The 20,014-nt window shown below is 52.5% G+C and overlaps 1 protein-coding gene across 1 annotated transcript; it reads right to left on the reverse strand.

Annotated features, from left to right (window-relative positions):
- Positions 1 to 1,378: 1,378 nt before the first annotated feature.
- ANHX (anomalous homeobox) lies at positions 1,379 to 16,906 on the reverse strand. The gene is made up of 10 exons (XM_073890311.1): positions 16,801 to 16,906; positions 14,845 to 15,114; positions 12,392 to 12,519; positions 10,226 to 10,349; positions 9,014 to 9,230; positions 8,402 to 8,522; positions 6,960 to 7,231; positions 4,013 to 4,148; positions 2,293 to 2,374; positions 1,379 to 2,021 (listed from the first exon to the last, which is right to left on the reverse strand). The coding sequence occupies exons 2-10, from the start codon at positions 15,091 to 15,093 to the stop codon at positions 1,935 to 1,937; spliced, it is 1,416 nt and encodes a 471-aa protein (XP_073746412.1). The 5' UTR covers positions 15,094 to 15,114; positions 16,801 to 16,906; the 3' UTR covers positions 1,379 to 1,934.
- Between the last annotated feature and the right edge of the window lie 3,108 nt (positions 16,907 to 20,014).

A 20,014-nucleotide genomic window follows, 5' to 3' on the forward strand; every position in this document is an offset into this window, starting at 1 on the left:
GAAACAGCATGTTTACACAGTTTGAAAGCACTACCTCCCAAAATATATAAAAAGAGTAACTGTAGTGGAGAAGGTTGGCAGAAAACACCCTAACGAAGTGATCAAGATGAGCACCAACAGCAACCGGACAATCAAATTCATGTGCTGTCTGTAAGACAGCGTAAGTGCCTCGTGTCACTTCTGGGATATTTCCTGAATTGCAGGGAAATATCCAACATGGCCACTCTGGGGGACGTTCTACAGAATACCTGGCTTGTACTCTTCTAAAGTGTCAAAGTCATTAAAATCCAGGAGAAGATTGGGCCTGTTGTGGCCCAAATGACAAGACAGTCAATGGCACGCAGCACATGCTATGTGACGGGATTCATCTGTCATTTAGGGTGTTGCTGGGACAAGTGATTAGACTTTAGTGGGGTCTGGAAGAAGGTGGGGAAATACCAGCACTGACTTCCTGACTGGTGATCGCACGAGGAGAAGGCAGAATTCCTTATCTCAAGGAAACAGGAATCAGCTCAGTAACTTGTTCTCAAAAGGATGAAAGGAAACAATGTTTGTGTTTGCAGCTTTTTATAAGTTGTTGACTGCTTCACAATAAAGAAAGATTTGACAACTAAAAGATTCCTGATTCTAGGGAACAGGATGTGAGTGAGCGTCCCTGAGAGGAAGTACATATTACTGCTGGTGCTTGGGCAGCACCACTGTGGCCATGAGGAAGGGATAGGATGGGTCCAGGGTCTACAGAGTAAAGGTGAGGGGGAGGAGTACAGCTGAGAGCCCTGGGGCTGTGGTGGGGGAGCACAGGTGTCTCACCTCAGCTGCCCACCCCCCAGGAAGCTCTTAGCATCTTGTCATTCAAGCACCACATACCCTGGGTTCTCAGCCGTCCCTCACTTCACACCACCCTCTCAGCAACCACCCACGATCGCCTGCTTATTCCTGACGAGACTGTGAGCCGCCTGAGAGCACAAAATCGACTTCGCTCCCTGCTCAGCACACAACTGTCAACTGACACAATGGGTAAGGCAAGGACCAAGGGCCTGTCCCTGGCGGTGACAGTCCTGAGTGTCAAAGTCACCTCTGCATCAGGAATCACATCACACTCGGCCCCCGGGGCCCTGTGCGCTCGGACATGGTGGCATCTAGCACCAGGGCAATTCCTTCTCCCACAAAACAGTCAGGTAAAGGGCAAAGGGCAGAGACGCCCACTGTGACGTTGCTTATAAAACAGACACATTAGAAACAATCAGATCAATAGGGTACTGGTGCATCAGTCAATGCACACTCAAACTGTGAAATGCCAGCCAGGGACAGAAAGGCAAAGGCCTGACAGGGACAGCTGTCCAAGATGTAGTTAAGTGAGTAAAAGGGGAGAGTTCAGAACATTGAACTGTAATTTAATAGAATAGAACATTTGTTTTACAAACACAATGAATTACAATCTGCGGGGAAAATGCACCCCGCCCCACCCTGCCTGAGCCATCCCAACCACATTAGCTTCTGTAGAAGCCCCCACCCCCAAGACATAGAAATGTCAGAACACTGCCCATGCCCCACTCGCCAACTTAACTGTCACAGGGCAGGGAGGGGAGACAGCAGTGCAACATTCTTCTCTATCTCCAGAAAGGCATTCTCTGCCCAGAACCTGCCCAGGAACTTGACTCCACACTCTCCCGCTGCCTGAGGGAAACAGACCCCTTGGACTTCTGAGCTCAAGAGCGTTTCTCAAATGCTTCCTCTGATACAGTGAGCTGCCAACCAAACTATTCAAACATGGCAGGGGGCTACGCAACCTCAATGCTTCTCACTGGAACGCCCCAAGGAACTCTGGGGTCCTCTCTTCAGTTGGAATAAAGCTCTATGTAACATGTGTTGAAAGGCTAGATGTCCACACCTGCTCCCCTGGGAGCACTGGCTGGATACTCCAGAGGGACATCTCAACCCAGGCTGCCCCCTGAAAGCTCAAGAAGCATCCTGGCTCCCCAGAAGGCATCGCTGGAGGCCTGGCCATCGGGCCACTGCACCTGGAAAGCCAACATAGCATCACGCACAGAAGCACCTTCTGCCTGGCTCCACCTTCCCACCCTGCCACCCCTTACCTCCGGACCCACCCTCTCTGGACTGTCAGAAACACGAGCCCACAGAACCCACCTCCCAGGTCCCATTCAACTGATGTCCAGCCTTGAGGCATCCCTGCCCCTTGTTACATTTGCCTGATTTATTCACTCCAAAGGTATGACCTGAGGATCCAAGAGTAAAGAGGGACACCCGCAGTACCTGGTGGTAGGGTCTCACCTGGCTGGAGGGCAAGGGCTGGCTCAGGTCCACAGCAGAAACAGGGCTGGAGAAGGAGGGGCCCGGTGCCAACTCCAGGGGACTGGAAAAGAGACGTCAGGACAAGCCCCGTATCAAAGGGGCACCAGGTCACGGTCCACCCTGTGAGTGACATGACCTGAGAGCTCTCTGCACATAAGCAGCCCTTCCAGGTACACTCTTCAAGAAGAGTGTCCTCCTGAGGGGGTGCGCAGGTGCTAGAGGGACCTGTGTGACACCTCAGGCGAGTGGCTTGGGTGAGGCAGAGAGCACTTGAGGAGGCTCACAGAGAAGGACCAACAAACGGAAACCTGAAGGAAGAGGTCAAGAAGGGGCAGGCCTGGGGTGCCATCGGGATCAAATTGGGGGAGCAGCAAGGAGAGCAGGGAAGGTGACAGGTGTAGCCACTCAGGACAACAGTGTGGCAGTTCCCTAAAAAGGCAAACACACACCTACAGCCATTCCACTCCTATGCGTGTCCACACCCCAGAGACACGAAGGCACACAGGCAGACCCACATGCATCCAGGAATGCTCACAGCGACCCCAAACTGGGAATGCCTACCCACAGGCGATGGATCAAAACAGCATGGTCCATCCGCATCAAGGAAACAGAACTCACAAAGAGGAATGGACTGCTGATACCCACAGCAACAGGGAAAATCCCAAAGTACTGAAGCAGAGTAAAAGAAGCTAGACCCACCCTCCCTCCACAAGATTCAAAACTTTTGGATTTCATTCACATGGAATTCTAGAAAATGCAGCTAAAGAAAGGAGATCCATGGTCCTGCAGGTGGCAGGGATGGCGGCAGGGGGACTGATCTACATGGCTCAGCACATGGTGGATACAGAAGTTGCACTCAGAAAACCCTCATTTGTACCATCCAAACATGGTGCTTTACTGAATGCCAATGATGCCCAATGAATCTACTGTTCCGGAAGGAACAGGTCGTCACATCGAGCAAGGACGGGCTGGGCCATTGGAGTGCGAGCATGAGGAACCTGGTGGCGGCATTTTCTCCATCCAGGGTCCTGGTCATGAATGGAAAAGTGAGTCCATCTGCAAAGTCTGCATTCTCTCACCCTCTGGCTTTCTCAGCAAGTAGAATTTGTGACTTGAGCAACTGCTCCCCTTCTGTCTCACACGCTGCCCTGTAATTCTGCTCTCACTGGGCACCTGGCGTCCAGCTCCGAGACTGGGAAGACTATGAACACTGGGGACCTAGTCTTGGCGACTCCTATCACAGACGCCCTGTCCGCCAGAGGGCCTCCGACTTCTCACGCTCCCCTAGTCTCTCTTCTCAACCTCCAGCTTCTCCTGGCCCCCACGGCCAGAGGCTGCAGCACCTAGGCTACTCACAGGCCTCTCAAGCACCTTTCAAACTACAGTTTGGAACATAAAATCAGGATCTTGATGCTGCTTAAAAACTCAGACAGCCTCTGTCCGGGGAAAACAAAATGCCAAAAAGCGGCTTCTGGGATCCACGGTGATCTTGGGGAAGAGGCAAAGTGTGAGCACTGTGTCTGCTCTGATATTTCCGGGTGTTCTTCTGTCTCAGGGGAAACCACCCTCTTCTGGTAGATGCAGGGTGGGGATGATGATGTATTTTCCAGAAACCCATAAGGAAAGGACTCAATCTGCACATCTGCAGTGGCAAGTCTATGAACCAGGAATACCCTACCCATGGCTCTGCGTGGCTCACCTCTGGGTTAGGAGGAATTCGGGAGGCTGTGTCCCCAGGAAGCCACCCGCCTGTTGTTCTGCCTGGCCACCGCTGGTGCCTGGACCTTCCTCCAGGTACATGCTCGGGGGGTTGCCAACAGGTGGGTCAGCGAATCCTACACAGAAAAAATTCCACAACTCAGTGCTGGGAGGACAGAACACAGCCCAAGCAGCACAATCGAGACCTCCACGGAGAGGAGCAGCATCTGACCCAGCCGGCCCCAAGCCTCAGCCTCCCTTGTTGAGGAAGGAAGAGTCACAACTGTTGATCTCAAATGCCTTTTTAGGCTTCCAGAAACAAAAATGAAGTCCAGTTTTGTGGACTTCAAATTTTGCTTCATCAACCCAGACTTTAGGCCAGCCCCCAGTGCCAAAGACTCAGCATCCAAATCTGCCCCACACACAGGGCTGCCATGTGAGAACTTCTCAGTCTGTCCTGTGCTGGTTCATCAAAGCCTGGGCCACGTCCACTTTCACCTTTCACCTCAGGTTTTGCCACGATTTCACGGAGATGAACACTCTCTATCGAGAGTGTTGCAGAGGATATCTCAGTATACCTGTGACTCTTACAGACAAGCCATGGTAGATCTGATCAGTTCTGGGTCGACAAACACTTCGGAGTGAAGGAAGGTTAGAAGTCCACCAGGTGGTAACCCTAGCATCAGAGTCCCTGACCTCAGACAAAACAGCAGGCCAGCTGGGCCGGGCGCACCCTATCCTCCCCGCTGTCTGCCAGAGTGACAACCTAACCTGCCAGCCAGCAGCCCAATCTCAGACCAAAGGAACTTTCCCGACCATTCAAGTATGTGATTCTACCTCCACTTTCCGCTGTTTCCTCTTTTCTGCAGAACCCTAGAAATACTCTGAGGTACGTTAAATACAATTTAAGTGCTAATTTGAGCATTTCTCGTTCAAAGGTAAAAGATCACTAGGTTACATCTTCTTCCCCCAAGAGGAAGACAAGAAGCCAAAAGCCCAGAACGAAGGGAGAGTCAGAGGAGGGGGAGTCAGTGGGAGGAAGATGTCCCCAGTTCTGCAGACCCAGGACACAAGTACCATCCTATGCTGGTAGGGCATCTGAAAGGACGGTAGGGTACCGGTCAGGTTCCGAGAATCTTAAGGTGGGCGGTTGGGAGGGAGGGAGCAGTAAGGGAGAGCAGGGAAACATGCTGGTGCTCAGGCGGTCAGTCTGCAGGGAGGCTCACCAGTTCCTACGGAATGTCACCCCTCACATGAGCTGGACCTGCTGTGAAGACCAGCTCCCCTTGTCCGCATGTGAAGCTGGCCATGACCGCCCCACTCCGGCCTTGTTGGTAAGTAGGGACTGACAAACACAGGTCTCCGAGAGTGGAAAAATGCAGGACCAATATGATCAAACTGAAAAGCTGCCTCCAGAGCAGTGAGTCTCCAGGACCCTTCCTCCTTCCAACCCCTCATCCTCCTCTATTCAGGGAAGGGCCAGAATCCACCGGCCCAATATTCCCGCCTTCAGACAACAAAGCATATGTTTTGAAACTTCTATTGAGAATACTCAGGAAAATAAAGGATACTGCATCTACAAAAAGTAACACAATCCATGATGAAAATTCAAATAAAATAACAGCTTGGAATTCTCTTAAAGCATGACTGTCAAATTGGAATTTTGAAAGACAGACTCTAACACCCCCAAAGCACATACAATAAAAAAGAAGAGAAACGTAAGAAAAAGGTAAGCACTTGGGGAGACTGGCCCAGGATTTCCAAAATCATCGTAAGATTTCTGCTCGAAAGAGAACGAAGAACATGGAGGGGGTAAATTATCAAGGAATATTATCCAAAGAATACCCAGACCTTAGAGGAGACGTTGTTATCTTCTTTAAATTGAAAGGCTTAACAGAAAAGTGAATTAAAGAGACTCATACCTAGGACCATCATTGTGAAATTTCAGAACACCCAGACTTAAAGCAAACAAACAAAACAAAAAAAACTCCCAGAAAGGAACAATATGTGATCTGCAAAGAAGCCAAGAGGATGGCATCAACACCAGATGCTACGAACAATGACATGAACGTATCTGCAAATATCTAAGGGAAAATACTTAAACTCACAATTCTGTCCCTGCCAAATTGTTCATCAAATGTGAAGGCAGATTAAGGACAATTTCACAACACGTAAGGACTCAGAAAATTTATCTCGCAAGCCCCCTTTCTTGCAGTTAAATGAAGCTGTTCTCAAACGTAACAAAGAAGTCAATGAAGACAGGACAAGACCTGCAATTCAGGAAACAGTGACCCAAACCAGGGAGGCAATGAAAGGGGTGCTCTTAGGGTGCTGACTCCACACCAGGTCTAGGGAAATGTCACTTGGGTGGAAACAGGAAGGAGGGCTCCCAGCCACCAGTCTTCAGAGGAGACACTTGGAAAACTGGAAGAAGTTACAGATGCGAAAAAAACAAGTAATATAAGAAAAAAGGAAGGCAATTAGAAACCCCAAGAAAGTAAAGATATAACCACAGAAGACTAAGAAATTTAGGTGACAGGAAAATTGATGGTGTCAATAACCTCCTCACAAGGTGAGATGTCACAAGAGATGCTTTTGTATTTGGTAGACAAACATGTATCTAAATACATATTCTTTGGAGGTACTTCTAGCTACAATAAGAACTAAGATGAAACTAAGGAAATGATATTTCAATCACGAGATGTGGCAAGCTGTCCTCTGTTGCAGCAAGTGGTGACAGTAAGCCAGGTGGCCTGCAATGGGGGTGCAGGGGTGGCAGCGGTCTCGTTTAACTCTCTCCTCACTGTCTTACTTTTAGTCGTAGGCACATTTCACTTTGCAAACTGAAAAAGTAGGAGAGTGCTGATCCTTCCCACACCCCTTCAAATGAAACCCAAGTATTGTGGCATCTTGTGCAGAAGAGCATGGTCTGTGTGGAATGGACCCACCTGTGGCACTGGGCTCACCGAGGGCAGTGATGGACACAGCCACAGTGGCATCTGCAGGGCGCATCATGAGGTCCAGCCCAGTCTGGAAGGAAACTTCCTTGGAGGACGCCAGTGCAAGGGACATCAGCCATGACTCAGGGGCAGCCAGAGAAGGGTCCAGCATGTCACTGCCAGCAGTCAGAGGGCAGAGGCCAGGGCCTGGGCAGATGTGAGGGAGAGTGGCAGGCCTGTGGCCAGGCCCCTCCTGGTACATCTCACCGCCCTGCAGAGACCTGGGAAAGACAGCAAACACCATCCCTTGGAGGGCAGAGACTCCCTCAGGCCAGGGCAGAGAGGCCTGGGAGGAGACTCCAGCCCCATTTGGGAATCCAGGTTCCCGACTCAACTCAGCCACTGATGGCTGTGGGGCCCACCAGATCCCTAATTGCCTTGCTTTCACAGTTCTACCTGTGGCTGCAAGGGTTCCAGAATATTTTAAAAAAATACTATTACTGGAAACCTAAAACACATTAGCAGTTCATTTAAAAGGACCTTCAATGAAGCATTGTTCCACAAAACTGAAAGCAGGAAATGATTAGGAAGATCCTAATAGTGGAATGAGTGATGATGGCTGATCTTACAGGAAAATTAGGCAGCAGTTGATAATAATTTAAAGACTCGATATTGCACACTCACTGTGTCTCAGATGGGGCTCCTGGGCTTCTGTGACGCCCCTCCCCTCCCCCTGTAATTTCTGCAACAACCTGCATCGTATTCCCTCCCCATCTCACAGATGAGAAACGCACGGCACTGAGAGCTCACAGGAGCCTGCCTAAGTTCATACAACTGGGCAGTGCCGGCCTGCATAGGAAGGGCCAGGTGCAGGGAGTGTCATGAGAGATGCTGATGTCACAGTGGTAAATAAAGTGTCCACATCTTGATGGTTACACAAGGTGGAACCTGGACCCTCTCTCAGACCTAGTCCCGCTGATGGCCAGCACTTTCCTTATCCTTACATCAGGTCCATGCCTCATCCCTGGTGAGGGAATGTGCTTGGACAGTGCCTAGTGCATAGTCAGAACCCAAGAAATATTAGCTGTTACTGACTCAATGATATAGAAAAAATACAAAATACCAGAAATAAAGAAGAAACAATAGCTAGGGTTTGGCTTTAGGAAGTAAGCCTGCATATGTTTCTTTCCAACTCTATTTTCCCCATTCTCCAATATATACGTGAAGTCAGGCTGTGAGCCAGGCTCCAAGGAGCAAGTGTGGGGTCCTGATATGGACCCTTACCAGCGGCTTCTCCACCCCAGAATCACGGAGGTCTCTCTGCTCTCAGTCACTGACCTGGTCTCACTGTCAGCCCCAACATTCACATGCCTGCTGCAGGCCTGGTCATCCACCTAAGACGGTGAAACTAAATAGGGTGATGGTCCCACGGGCTGTGGGGACGGCAGTACCTGGGAGGCAGTGGCTTCGGCAGAGTCTCATCTCCAGAAAAGTCTGGGGCCAGGGCCGGCGACTCCCATGGCCCTTGAGTGGTCTCCCTGGACTGTGCAGGCCCATTTTCCTCCTGTCCTGCTGAAAGCCAATCAGGGAGGAGGGGAGGGTTGGTGGTGCTCTGAGTCCCAGCCTCCTTCCCAGCAGGTTAAGAGCAGCCCTGCTGGCTGGAAAAGGGTGTTACTACTGAATCATTACAATATCCTTTGTTCCTTAAATATCTTCTGTCTGAAGCCAATCCATAACTACAAACCCAGGAACCCCTAAATCATGGTGGCTGGCTCGCTTCCCAAGTCGGCTAACGGACTCCTGGCCCTGGACACCTTAGAGGACAACCTCTAAATGCAAACCGGCTACTGCAGCCTCACTGGGGCCCATCCTGAGCCCACCCTTACCCTCAGCGTCAGGGATCTCGCTCACCACAAGAGGACGTCCTAAAAGTGCGCACCGGGAGTGGAGGAGCTGTCCCTATAACAGAGTGACCCTAACTAGGCCTAGCCGTAGATAAAGGGTGCCGGGCGTCAGGAAGAAGCCCGCAACCGCCAAGAGGGTGGGGCCCTGGAGCCACTCACCTGGCCACTGAGGCCTGTCCACACCCCCAGGGACAAGGCGGGGGTGGCCTGAGGGCTGCGGGGGGTCCGGAGCCCTTTCCCTCACACTGCGCTCCTCTACTGTGTCCTCCGGGGCTGACTGCAGGCGCTGAAGAAGGGCCCTTTGGCGCCGCCGGTAATTGGCGAACCAGTTGTACACTTGCTCAACAGTCAGGTTCGTCTCCAGGGCCAGGTTCTCCTGCTCCAAAACAGCACAGCCTCTAGCCCCGCCACCGTCCCCTGAGCAGCAGGGGTGTCCCGGGGCGACCCGAAGGGGCGACCCCCGCCTCCCGCCCTGAGCGGCCTCCGGTTGGGGGACCCGGGCCGGTCGTCGGCGCCGCCAGGCACGTCCTCCAGCCCCGCCTCGCTCCTCCCGCCGACGCTAACGCAGACACGCGGCGGGCCCGGGCAGCGCCACGGCCCCGCAGGAGTCCGCGACGGCCCGTGACCGACGCACGGGACCCGGCGCGCTCCAGAGTCCGGCGTCCGAGGGCCACTGGCCCGCGAGCGGCGGAACCCAGCCCGCAGAGCCGGCGCGGCGATCACCGGGAGAGCTCTGCCGATTGGACAGGGAGCGTGGCGGGCGGAGCAGGCACAGGAGCGCCCTCTTGATTGGGCAAGCCCCCACTTGGGAAAGTCTTGCTGATTGGATGAGGGAGACAAGTAGGTGGACCTAAGACAGGAGAGCCCTGCCGATTGGACAGAGCGGAGAAGTAGGTGGAGAGAACAGGCCCGGACTCCGGGGCTGCAGGGCACCGACTCCTTCGGGTGGCGTCCCACCTGTTCCCGCACAGCCTGCCCCCGACTCCGTCCCTCCAGCTTCCGGGGGCTGCGGCGCGGACGGCGCCCACCGGCCTCAGCAGGTACCGAGCTCTGCAAATACCTGCCCCCCCGACGCTGGAAGCTCCACGACGGCAGTCTCCTCACCCGGGTACCCCGTGCCTGGCCGTGTGGGGACAGGGTGACCCCACGTGAGAAAACTAAACCCTCCACGTGTGCAGGCTGGGTGGTCAGCAGCTGCCGGCCAATGAGCTCCTGCCCTCCAGGAAGCTCAGAGAAGCAGAAGCCACTAGCACCCTGGCAGAGGGGCCACTCGGAAGGCCCGGGGGAGGGACGGGGCAAGGGTGGGGGTCACCTAAGGTCGGGGGGCGGCTAAGGGGAGGGTGGCCTGGCCTCCAACCCCTCGGCTCTTACCCTCTCGGCCTTGCTGGGGTTGGTGCTCACGCCAGAGGCAAAGTCGTGCAGCTTCTGGCGAACCTCTCTGGGAAAGTTCCGGCTCTTCAGGCCATCCGGGCAGAGGGAGGGGGGCGGTGGGTTCCTGGATAAGGACAGTGAGGAGGTGGTTACAGACGCCCCTCCTGCATGCACCTCATGGGCTCCCAAACACTGTGCACCCCTGGACACCCTCTCATCTCCCTGGCTGCCCCTCCTCTCCAGGCTGTGTGCTGCTGAGTCCCAGGAGTTCATCTGAAGGACAGAGGGGCCCAGCATCAGCCTGTTTTCACCTGCACACCCTCACGGGGGTCACCAAGCTCTCCAGCACCACTCACTGAGATGCCAGAGGCAACCAATGGCCCATAGCTACTGAAAGTGGATGATGAGGGTATACTGTGTATACACATGAATTTTTCCAAAAGGAAAAACTGATATATAAACAAATGGTACCAGCAGGGAACACCCAAGATATTCAAACAGCAACTGAACAAATCACCATGGATGTCAAAAATGCATCCCACACATACCACATCCCAAATGGAGCTTGATCCTTCACTCTCCCAATCTTCCCCCCAGGCCCCAATTCTGTGCACCTCCGTGAGAAACCACCATGTTCCAGCCAATCAGGCCAAGAGCCCTGCAGGCTGGCTTTATCCTCTCTTAACCTCCTCCAACACATCTGGCTCGTCAGCAAATCCTCCAAAGTCTGCCCTGACACACCCAGAGACTCCCAAGAGCCTCCTGCCTCTCTCCTGTACCAACCACCCTTAGGTGACACCCCTCTAGGAGACACCACCACCCTCAGGTGGTGGACCAACCATTGCTCTAACTCCGATATCACCCCCTCCTTACACTTCCAAGGGCTGCCATCCCCACACTCAGGCCCCTCTGCCAAGGCTTAGAGGAGCCTGCGCTGCACCCCCCTCCCCAAAACAAAGCACAAAGGTGGCACAGTCCTCTATTAAGCACATTCTCTGTCTAGTACGCCCCACTCTGAACCACAGAATCTACTTTGTGTCCTCTCTCCTGTCCGTTGTCTGCACCCAGCGTCAGCTCCAGGAGAGCAGGGCCCAGGCTATAACCCCAGCAACTCCAACAGCACCCAGCAATCAGGGGCCTCTTCACAAACACTGCATACTGATCCCTAAATCATCTACTGAACTGTACTCTTCCAGGCCATCAGCAACTATATGGAGGGACACGATTCCATTCCTGAAGACCCCCAAGGCCGATGAACTGCTGGGCTTTGAGTTACCTCATTCTTCAGCAGGCACCAGGAAAAAAAAATTCTCTCTGATCCAGAAGGAATCCATCTCTTCTTCCAGTAACCAGGCCCCACAGCACTGGAATCCCGTTACTTGGGCTCCCAGGAGCTCAGAGCCAGATCGACAGCCCTTCCTGGTCAGTGGGCAACACCCAAGATCGAGAACAAAGGCTCTACAGTCTCAGTGTCCAACCTGGAGCCCTAGCTTTGCGTCTCTCCCCTCTGTAGCCTTGGGCAAGTCCTGACCTCCCTGCGCCTCGGTTTACTCATCCGTAAGTGGCGATGAAGGAGTAACAGCAATTAGCAGTTGTACTGTTTCCTTAGTGCTGATAGTGGCTATGGTGGTAATCACTATTAACGAGGACCCACGGTCTCACGTGCCAGGCAATCTCCTAAGCACCACATACATCTCGTCTGATGCTTCCATCACTCTCATCTTTACCTCTCTTTAAAAGGCCCTGCAGCCCTGAGGGGTGGTGTTGCAGACCCAGGCCCATGTCTGTGGGAATCACATGACCAAAGGTACACATGCTGGGCATCTCCCACAGGAGAAGACAAGAGGAAGGGAGTGAGGTCAGGGTGTCCACCTGCTGCCTCCTCCCCTGCAGAGCCCTCACTGGAAGGCAGTGGCTCCTTCTCCTTGCCCTGCAGGCATAAGTAGGAATACACCCCCATGTCCAGCTGAGCAGGTGGAGAGTGCAGCTCAGTGCTGGACACACGGGCTGATGCAGAGCCCATTACCTTTTGACTATTACTGCTTTTTCTGACTTTTCCTGCATTTATCTCCCTGTCTCTGCCTTACCTCAGCCCCACTGTGGTTTTAGATGGCACATCCCTCAGGAGTCCTGGGGAACACGCATAAATAAAGGCTAGCAGTGTACCTCTTTCTGCAGCGGAACTTCTGCACTGGGGTTAGCACGGCCACGCCCAGCCGCTTCATGACCAGGCGGTAGTGAATGTCGTTCCAGAGCTGTACCAGCTCCTGGCTGCCTCCAGGCACCTGGCAACCCTGCCGAGAAAAGCCTACTGAGACCTGGCCGCCCTCGCCCATCCTGGAGCACTGCCCTCCAACCCGACCTGACCCTCGGGAAGAGCTGCTGGCTGAGGGGCGGGGCAAGGTCCCGTCAGCCCTTCAGCCCTGCCACAAAGCAGCTCTCAGTCACTCCTTACAGGTAAGGAACAGGAGTCAAGGGGAAGGCAAACGACAGGCCTGGGGCCACAGAACATATGAGAGGCAGACTCACAGAGCCACGTGGATGGATTTGAGGGCCCAAGGTTTGACCCATATCTTGCGTGAAAGACCTTTCTCTCCCACCCAGCAGGGCTGCTCCCTTGCATGCTCGGTGAGTGCATTTTGAGCCAGGAGGGATGAAGTGGTTCTGGTCTGTGCCCCACCAAGCTCACCAATCCAGTGCGACCTGTTCACACGACCAGACTCCGGAGATGGCCAAGGATGCCTGGTGCTGGCCTCCCCAACACAGCCCTATGGTCTGTGTGGGGTTCCCGCATTTAACTCCAATGTTCTCAGGATCATCTCAGCAAGGGAGGTACTGACAATCATTCCGCCTTCCCTCCACAGTATCAGAGAAAGCCCATTTTGTGAGGCTTTGACTTCCAGTCTGCTGCCAGGATGCAGCCATCAGCCTTGGGCAGTTGTCAGGGAACCCTGCCACCTGCAGGATGTGGTCCTGGGCAAGAAATGCCCATTCTTGGTGTGCTGTCCCCATCATATTTCTCAGGTCTCCCCTACACGTCAGCTCCTCAGAGACATTTATGGACTGTCCAGACGTAGTTTATAATCCCTCTCCTGGGAGTTTTCCATCACTGATGTCATTCACACATTTCATCACTGAGTGCCTCAACAGAGTTATTACAACTCCGTGTTTTCCCTTGTTTGTTTACTTTGACGGATTTGAAAAACTGAGCCCCTCTGTCTCACAGGTGTTACGTTAGGTGTCGTGGACCCTGTCATAAGCACAACTGAGGCGGCCGCTCCCTCACGGGGCCTGCAGTGCAGCAATAGGAGGCAGACAGAACAAAGACCTGAGGAAGGAGCCATAGGGTGAACAAGACTCTACACTGGAGAATAAAGGGAGCACTACCTAGACAGGGTGACATTTACAGCAGAAACCAGAAAGGAAGAAAGGCACTGGCCGCACAGAGGGCCCAGCTCCAGCCTCTGGCAGAGGGAGCAACACACATGCTGAGGTCCTGAGACGAGGGAAGATGTCGGGGGTTGTACGAACAGCAAGGAAGCAGCATGGCGACTGTGAAGAAAGCAGGGGGAGAGTCTGACAGAGAGACTGGAGAGCAGACAAGCTCATACTGCGGGCTCAGGTGCACACTGTGGCCCATCTGCTGCTTGTGAACTCTGGCTGCTACATGAAGGACAAATCAAGGGGACAGGAGGGGACTGCACAGCCTATGGGGGAGGGAGTGGAAATTGAAAGAACTGGAAAGAAAGGAGTATCTTGGGGCGCCTGGGTGGCTCAGTCGGTTAAGCGTCTGCCTTCGGCTCAGGTCACGATCCTGGGGTCCTGGGATTGAGCCCCATGGCAGGCTCCCTGCTCAGTGGGGAATCTGCTCCTCTCTCTCCCTCTGCTGGTGCCCCTGCTCTCTCTCAAATAAATAAATAAAATCTTTAAAAATAAATAAATAAAATCTTTAAAAAAAGAACTGAGTATCTCGAAGGTAAACTCAGCAGCACGAATTATGCATGAACTGTATGATGGGGTGATAGAGGGAAAAATAGGCCCTCAAATCCCTTATTTGAAACCCTTTGAGCCAGATGTATTTTGGAATTAAGAATTTCTCAGATTTTAGGAAGTAACACAGGCATGTCCTGTGTAATAACACCACCCCAGTATAATCTGGAGCAGGCAGCATGCTGTAATCAAACATACCAGTATTTAGGTAGCAGAATGTACCATGGTCACATTAAGTGGCTAAAGACCATAAAGGCTTCACATGAGTGCAGGTCAAGTCATATCAGTGTCAAATGCATCCAAGTAACACCAGATGAGTGACCAAGATACTTTTGGTTTGCATGCTCAGTTACAGACCTGCAGCTAAGGGACTGAGGTTCTGGGTCTGTCTGACCATCTCACCGACTGGGATCCCAACTCTCCAAGTGAGGACCACCGCTCAATATGGATCTCATAAATGGATAGTTCGGCCTCAGATTACTGAGGTAGTTAGAACTCTGTAAAGAGAGTGGACCATTCTAGCTTGGTTTATAAAACGTCTCCCCAGGTTCTTGCCGACTAGGGGGCATTTCTGTGGTGTCTGGGATGGTGCTGTAGCTCTCTCTACGCCCCTCACAGACCAGTCCTACCTCCAGGACCCGGCAGGCAGCCTGAAGCTGCTCCTGCCGGGCCAGCACCCGGGCACACACAAGGGCCACATCCGCGTTGTCCAGGAGGTGTAGGCGGAGAGGGCTGTCCAACACGGCGGTGACCAAGGGCTGCACCTGGGCTGGGTCATCCTGGAGGTCCCGGCACAGCCTGCCTGCAAGAGTCACCAGCTCTGCCAAGGGTGGCCCAGTGCCCCCACTCTCCCTCAGCAGCTTCAGGAAGCTCTGCATCCCGCGTCGGGTTCGGGCCCTCTGCAAACAAGACAACAATCATGACAATGGCCAGCACTGCCCACAGGCTGACTGCGTGTCCATCCGCAACTCTGCAAGGCCCCTCTTGCCGCAGGCATTTGTAACATGGTGGTAGGAGCTCACCGAGAAAAGGCAGAGGGGCATCAATGCCTGCTACAATTTCCTGTTTTTAGTCCTCGTTTGTGTACTAGGCGCTCTCACTGCAATGGTTCATCTCATTCCTGTGACCCTTGAGTCTGTGCCCCATCCACAGGCCCCACACTGACCCTCCCATGCCTCCTCCTCTCTGTTTCCCCCACAGTATTACACACACACGGTAACTGTGCTGTGTTTCACTCCTTCTCTGGGCTCAGTCAGGGCAGGCACCCTGTACTGGGGTCATTAGATTTCCCCAGCATCCACTGCATGGATGCCCAGGCCTCTCAGAGCAGTAGGAGGTACCCTGAGGTAGGGGCTTGGCAGACATTGCTTACATTCCTACAAAGAGGAGCCATGGGACCTGCCAGAGCTGGACTAACACCATCTGCTTTTGACTATTATGATTTTGAATCATATGATTTTGAATTATGATTTTGAAAACAAACATATTTGAAAAACACAAAATTTTAAAGATTGCCCTAATCCCACACTTTTAAAAAAATATACAAAAGGATGAACATTTGCTGGGCCTCCCTGTGCCTGGTCCATCTACTCTGCACTGCCCCCCCCCATATGAGGTAAGCTATGGCAAGTTGGATTTGAAGCCTTTATGATTTTTTTTTTATAAAAAGCTAACTATGTATACACACAGCAGTTTTTACCAAAAGAGACATTGCTCATGCCATTACTCAATCTGGCCACTACCACAGGCATATTCCCTAGACCATATGAATGGTCCTGCAGAGTACCCATGACAGTAGGGGCCAGACTTGTTTCAACACCTGTCCACCCCCGAATATTCGGTAGCATGATAATCCTACTACCTTTGGTTCACAATCACTCTTACTTCTATAGAACAGACTCACGTAAGCGAGGTTCAAGAGTAGTGCTACATGGCATTGTGTTTTTAGTAGATGCTACCAAGCTGCTTTCCACAAAGGTGGTAAGAATCTGCGTGCCCCGAACTGCAGAGGGCAGGCCTGTGCGCACTCCCTCGCGGAGAGTCTGGCCTCAATTTCTAGGTCTTTCCACCCTGCACTGCCTCTCATGTCCTTCTTAGCGCATGTGGCCGTCCACCAGGGGGAAGCGCTCCCGTCTACGCCGCTGCTTCTGAGCTTTAGGGCCTTTCGCTAGATCCTAACTTAGGGCCCAGCGTTTCTCCACATCGCATTGGGCAGGAGGCCGCTGATCCCGCGTCCCTCGAGGGAGCCGAGGCTCCAAGGCTTCGGTGGGGGCGGGCTCCTCGCAAGACCCGGGGTTCTTCCAGCGCAAACCACCCCCCACCCCGCGCCCCAGCACTGGCTCTAGGAAGAGAGGCCAGGCAGGAGTCTAAGGGCCAAGCTCCTGAGGACGGAACCTCGGAGTTCAAGAACGAAGTGACCTCTTGGGGGGTACCCAGGACACTGAAGGGCACTGGCCCCGGGCAGGGATGGAGGGGCCCCGACCACCGGGCAGGGATGGAGGGCACCTGGGGGAGCGTGGCTCTGCTGGGCTCCCTGACCCAGGCAACCCCTGCCTGGCTTGACCCGCCCCCCCCCACTCCTGTACCTTTCGGGGCGCGCTGCTCCCCGGCAAAGCCGAGATTCCTGCCCAGCGGCACCCGCCCCGCCCCGCCAGCTCCCTGCGCCCCACTTCCGCGCTCGCTGCACGTGCTCTGCCCACACCTCCGGGGAGGAGGCGCGGGGCGCGGAAGGCGCGGTCGCTACAAAGTATCGAGGCTGCGGCCAATCGGGCGAGGGCTCCGCCCGATGACCGGAGCCTCTGGGCCTGCGCCCGGGCGTACCCCTGCGCGGAGGAGGTCCGTCTGGGTTCGCGCGGGTTTTGGGGAGGCCGAGGAGTTCTGGGGGTTCCGTGGGGGCTCTAGAGTAACCGGGAGTTTCTGGGGTTTGGAGGCGCAGTCGAGCCTGGCTCTGAGAGTCCTCAGGCCCAGGAAGGAGTGGGGCCAGGGCCTGGGGGGTCGCGGCTGTGGAGAGAGTCTGGTTGGCAGTGGAGGAGAAAGCACCACGATCCTTGAGCCCGCGGAGTCAGGAGAAAGCTGTGACCTTTGACTGACCCCATGCCACCCGCCCGGGTGCACAGCGAGCCAAAGCACAGCTGAGGTTGCAGTTCCTGGGTGGACGTCCCCAGCGCTGAGATCCGCACCCCCACCCTGGCCCCGGTGGGAGGAGGGCGCCTTTCAAATCCAGAACCCCCCCCCCCCCAGGAGACGTCGGAACAGAGGCCCCAGCAGAGGGCGCGGGGTCTGCGGTGCAGGTGCACCGCTCCCCCTGCCTCCCCGGCAGCGGCCACCTGGGACAGCTCGGGCCGACCTCCACGCGATCCTGAGCGCGTGTTCAACTCAGAGATCTTCCGAGCTAGGATGGCCCCGGGGCAGGTCCCAGATTCTCACAGACCCGCGTCAAAAGATGGATGGAAATCACTAAACTGCCCACGTCCTGGATTGGACAAGGTCTAAGCCTCTGCCCAGGTGGTCTTTAAGCTGTGGGTTCTCTCACACAAGTAAGCTCCAGAAATGAGGGACCAGGACGACTTCGAGTCGGTTTCTACAGGTGGTCAAGGTCTTACTGGAAAGATTCTCTGACGCCAAAGCTTATATATGTAAGCTTATGTAAAAGACATCGGCAGAAAGATCAACATTTCAGCGTTTGTTCAAGTGCAAATCTGGAAACAATCCAAGCGTCTGGTGAAAGATTTGCTAAATAAATCACACTTCACAAAGAGGACGGGCTCCTGGAAGATTATTAGTAATTATGCTTTGGAAGAATGCTGACTTGACTGTGATCGTGATACATTATACAATAAAAATGGGGCGTAACAAGGCAGTTTGAGTGATTTGAGCCTGTTCGAAAAGTACAAACGTAAAGTGATATATGCCACATTGCTAAACCCTGGTTGAACCTAGGTGACAGAATTATTTTACTTCATAACTTTTATTGGGCATTTTAATTTTCTTCTTTTTGCCTACCCATGTTTTCTACTTTTTATAAAAAGAGGATTCTGTCTTTAGGGTTCTTTTCAAGGAGTGGAAAGAAAACAACAGGGTTGTTGGAAACAGTCCTGAATGACCAAGTACAGATGACCCTTGACCAACATGCGTTAGAACTAATGGGGTCCGCGGCTCCTGGGTGGCTCCATCTGTTAAGCGTCTGCCTTTGCTCAGGTCATGAGCAGGGAGCTGAGCAAGCAGCCTGCTTCCCCGTCCCCCTCTGCCTGCCGCTTCCCTGCTTATGCGTTCTCTCATTCTGTCAAATGAATAAATAAAATTCTAAAAAAAAAATAAATAAATAACGGATCCCCTTATACCCGGATTTTTATTTTTTTTAAGATTTTATTTATTTCACAGAGAGAGAGACACAGCAAGAGACACAGCAAGAGAGGAAACACAAGCAGGAGTGGGAGAGGGAGAAGCAGGCTTCCCGCCAAGCAGGGAGCCCGATGCGGGTCTCGATGCCAAGATCCTGGGATCATGACCTGGGCTGAAGGCAGACGCTTAATGACTGAGCCACCCAGGTGCCCCTATACCTGGATTTTTAAAAAATAAATACAGTACCTTGAATATATTTTCTCTTCCTTATGATTTTAACAACCTTTCCTCTAGCTTAACTTACTGTAAGAGTACAATTTAAAATACATGTAACATATACATTATGTTAATTAACTATGTTATCACTGAGGCTTCTGGTCAACAGTAGCCTATCAGTAGTTAAGATTTTGGGAAGTCAAAAGTTATACAGGGATTTTGAACTGCACAGGGTTGGCATCCCTAACTCCTGCATGTTCAAGAGTCAACTGTATTAGTGAGGCACAGGGGAAAGGAGAGATTTGCTGCAGCACACCCTCCCGTTTACAGTGAAATCTTTCTGTTAATGCAGTCATAGGCTCTTTCTCTAGGACACACTAGATGCTCAATCAAAATATTCCTGATTGCTCTCCAGTGAATTGAAAAACTCAGTGGAACCTAAAATGTAAAAATACCTACGTTATTAAATTCAAATGTAATTCAATAAATTATATGATCCTAATTCACTAATATATCAGTTGATTTTTTTCGGTTGCCATTTACTGAACACTCAGTATGTCCCAAGTAAGATGTTATTGTTTGAGCCTCCTACCCCCACACCTGAGCTAAGACTGTTTCCTTGTTACTGATAAAAGAAATAGGTCCAGTGAATTTTAAAACACTTTCCAGAGGTCCTCTGGCTTTTTACCTGTCAAACCAGGAAGCCTATATTCTTAACTTCAGCACATAACAATTTCTATGTTTTCTAAATCAGGACAAACTCTTCATAAGCTTCACTTTGAATAGAGGCTTGATCTTCCAACAAAATGTAATTGACCCATGCTCACTGTAAATAAGGCCTTCTCTCCTGTTCTTCCATGCTTTCGAATGTGGTTGCAATCACCAGCACATAATACATTCTAAAGCACACTTACCTGCTATTTCCACATTTTGTTCTCTCCAGGACCAAGACTACCTGGGGTGCACAGTTCATGGGATTGAGATAATTAGTTAATACTCAAAAGGGATCCAAAACCTGGTCTCCAACAGCTACAAAACGCCCTAATATGCAAACAGACATGCAACAAATCTGACAAATCTCCCAAGAGGTTCTTACCCTGGGGCCATCAAGAGCGGTTCATGGGGCAGTGAGAATGGACATGAATTCCCACAGAGGAACCCATGGTGATGAAGGTAATTCCTGGAAGGAAGAGAGGTTCAGGGTGAAACAGAGGTTCTTAGGAGTCTGATCTAGATTGCCTC

The sequence above is a fragment of the Callorhinus ursinus genome, unplaced genomic scaffold (assembly GCF_003265705.2).
Source record: "Callorhinus ursinus isolate GAN/ISIS: 27379988/994484 unplaced genomic scaffold, GSC_fseal_2.0 scaffold137, whole genome shotgun sequence".
Lineage (NCBI taxonomy): Eukaryota > Metazoa > Chordata > Mammalia > Carnivora > Otariidae > Callorhinus > Callorhinus ursinus.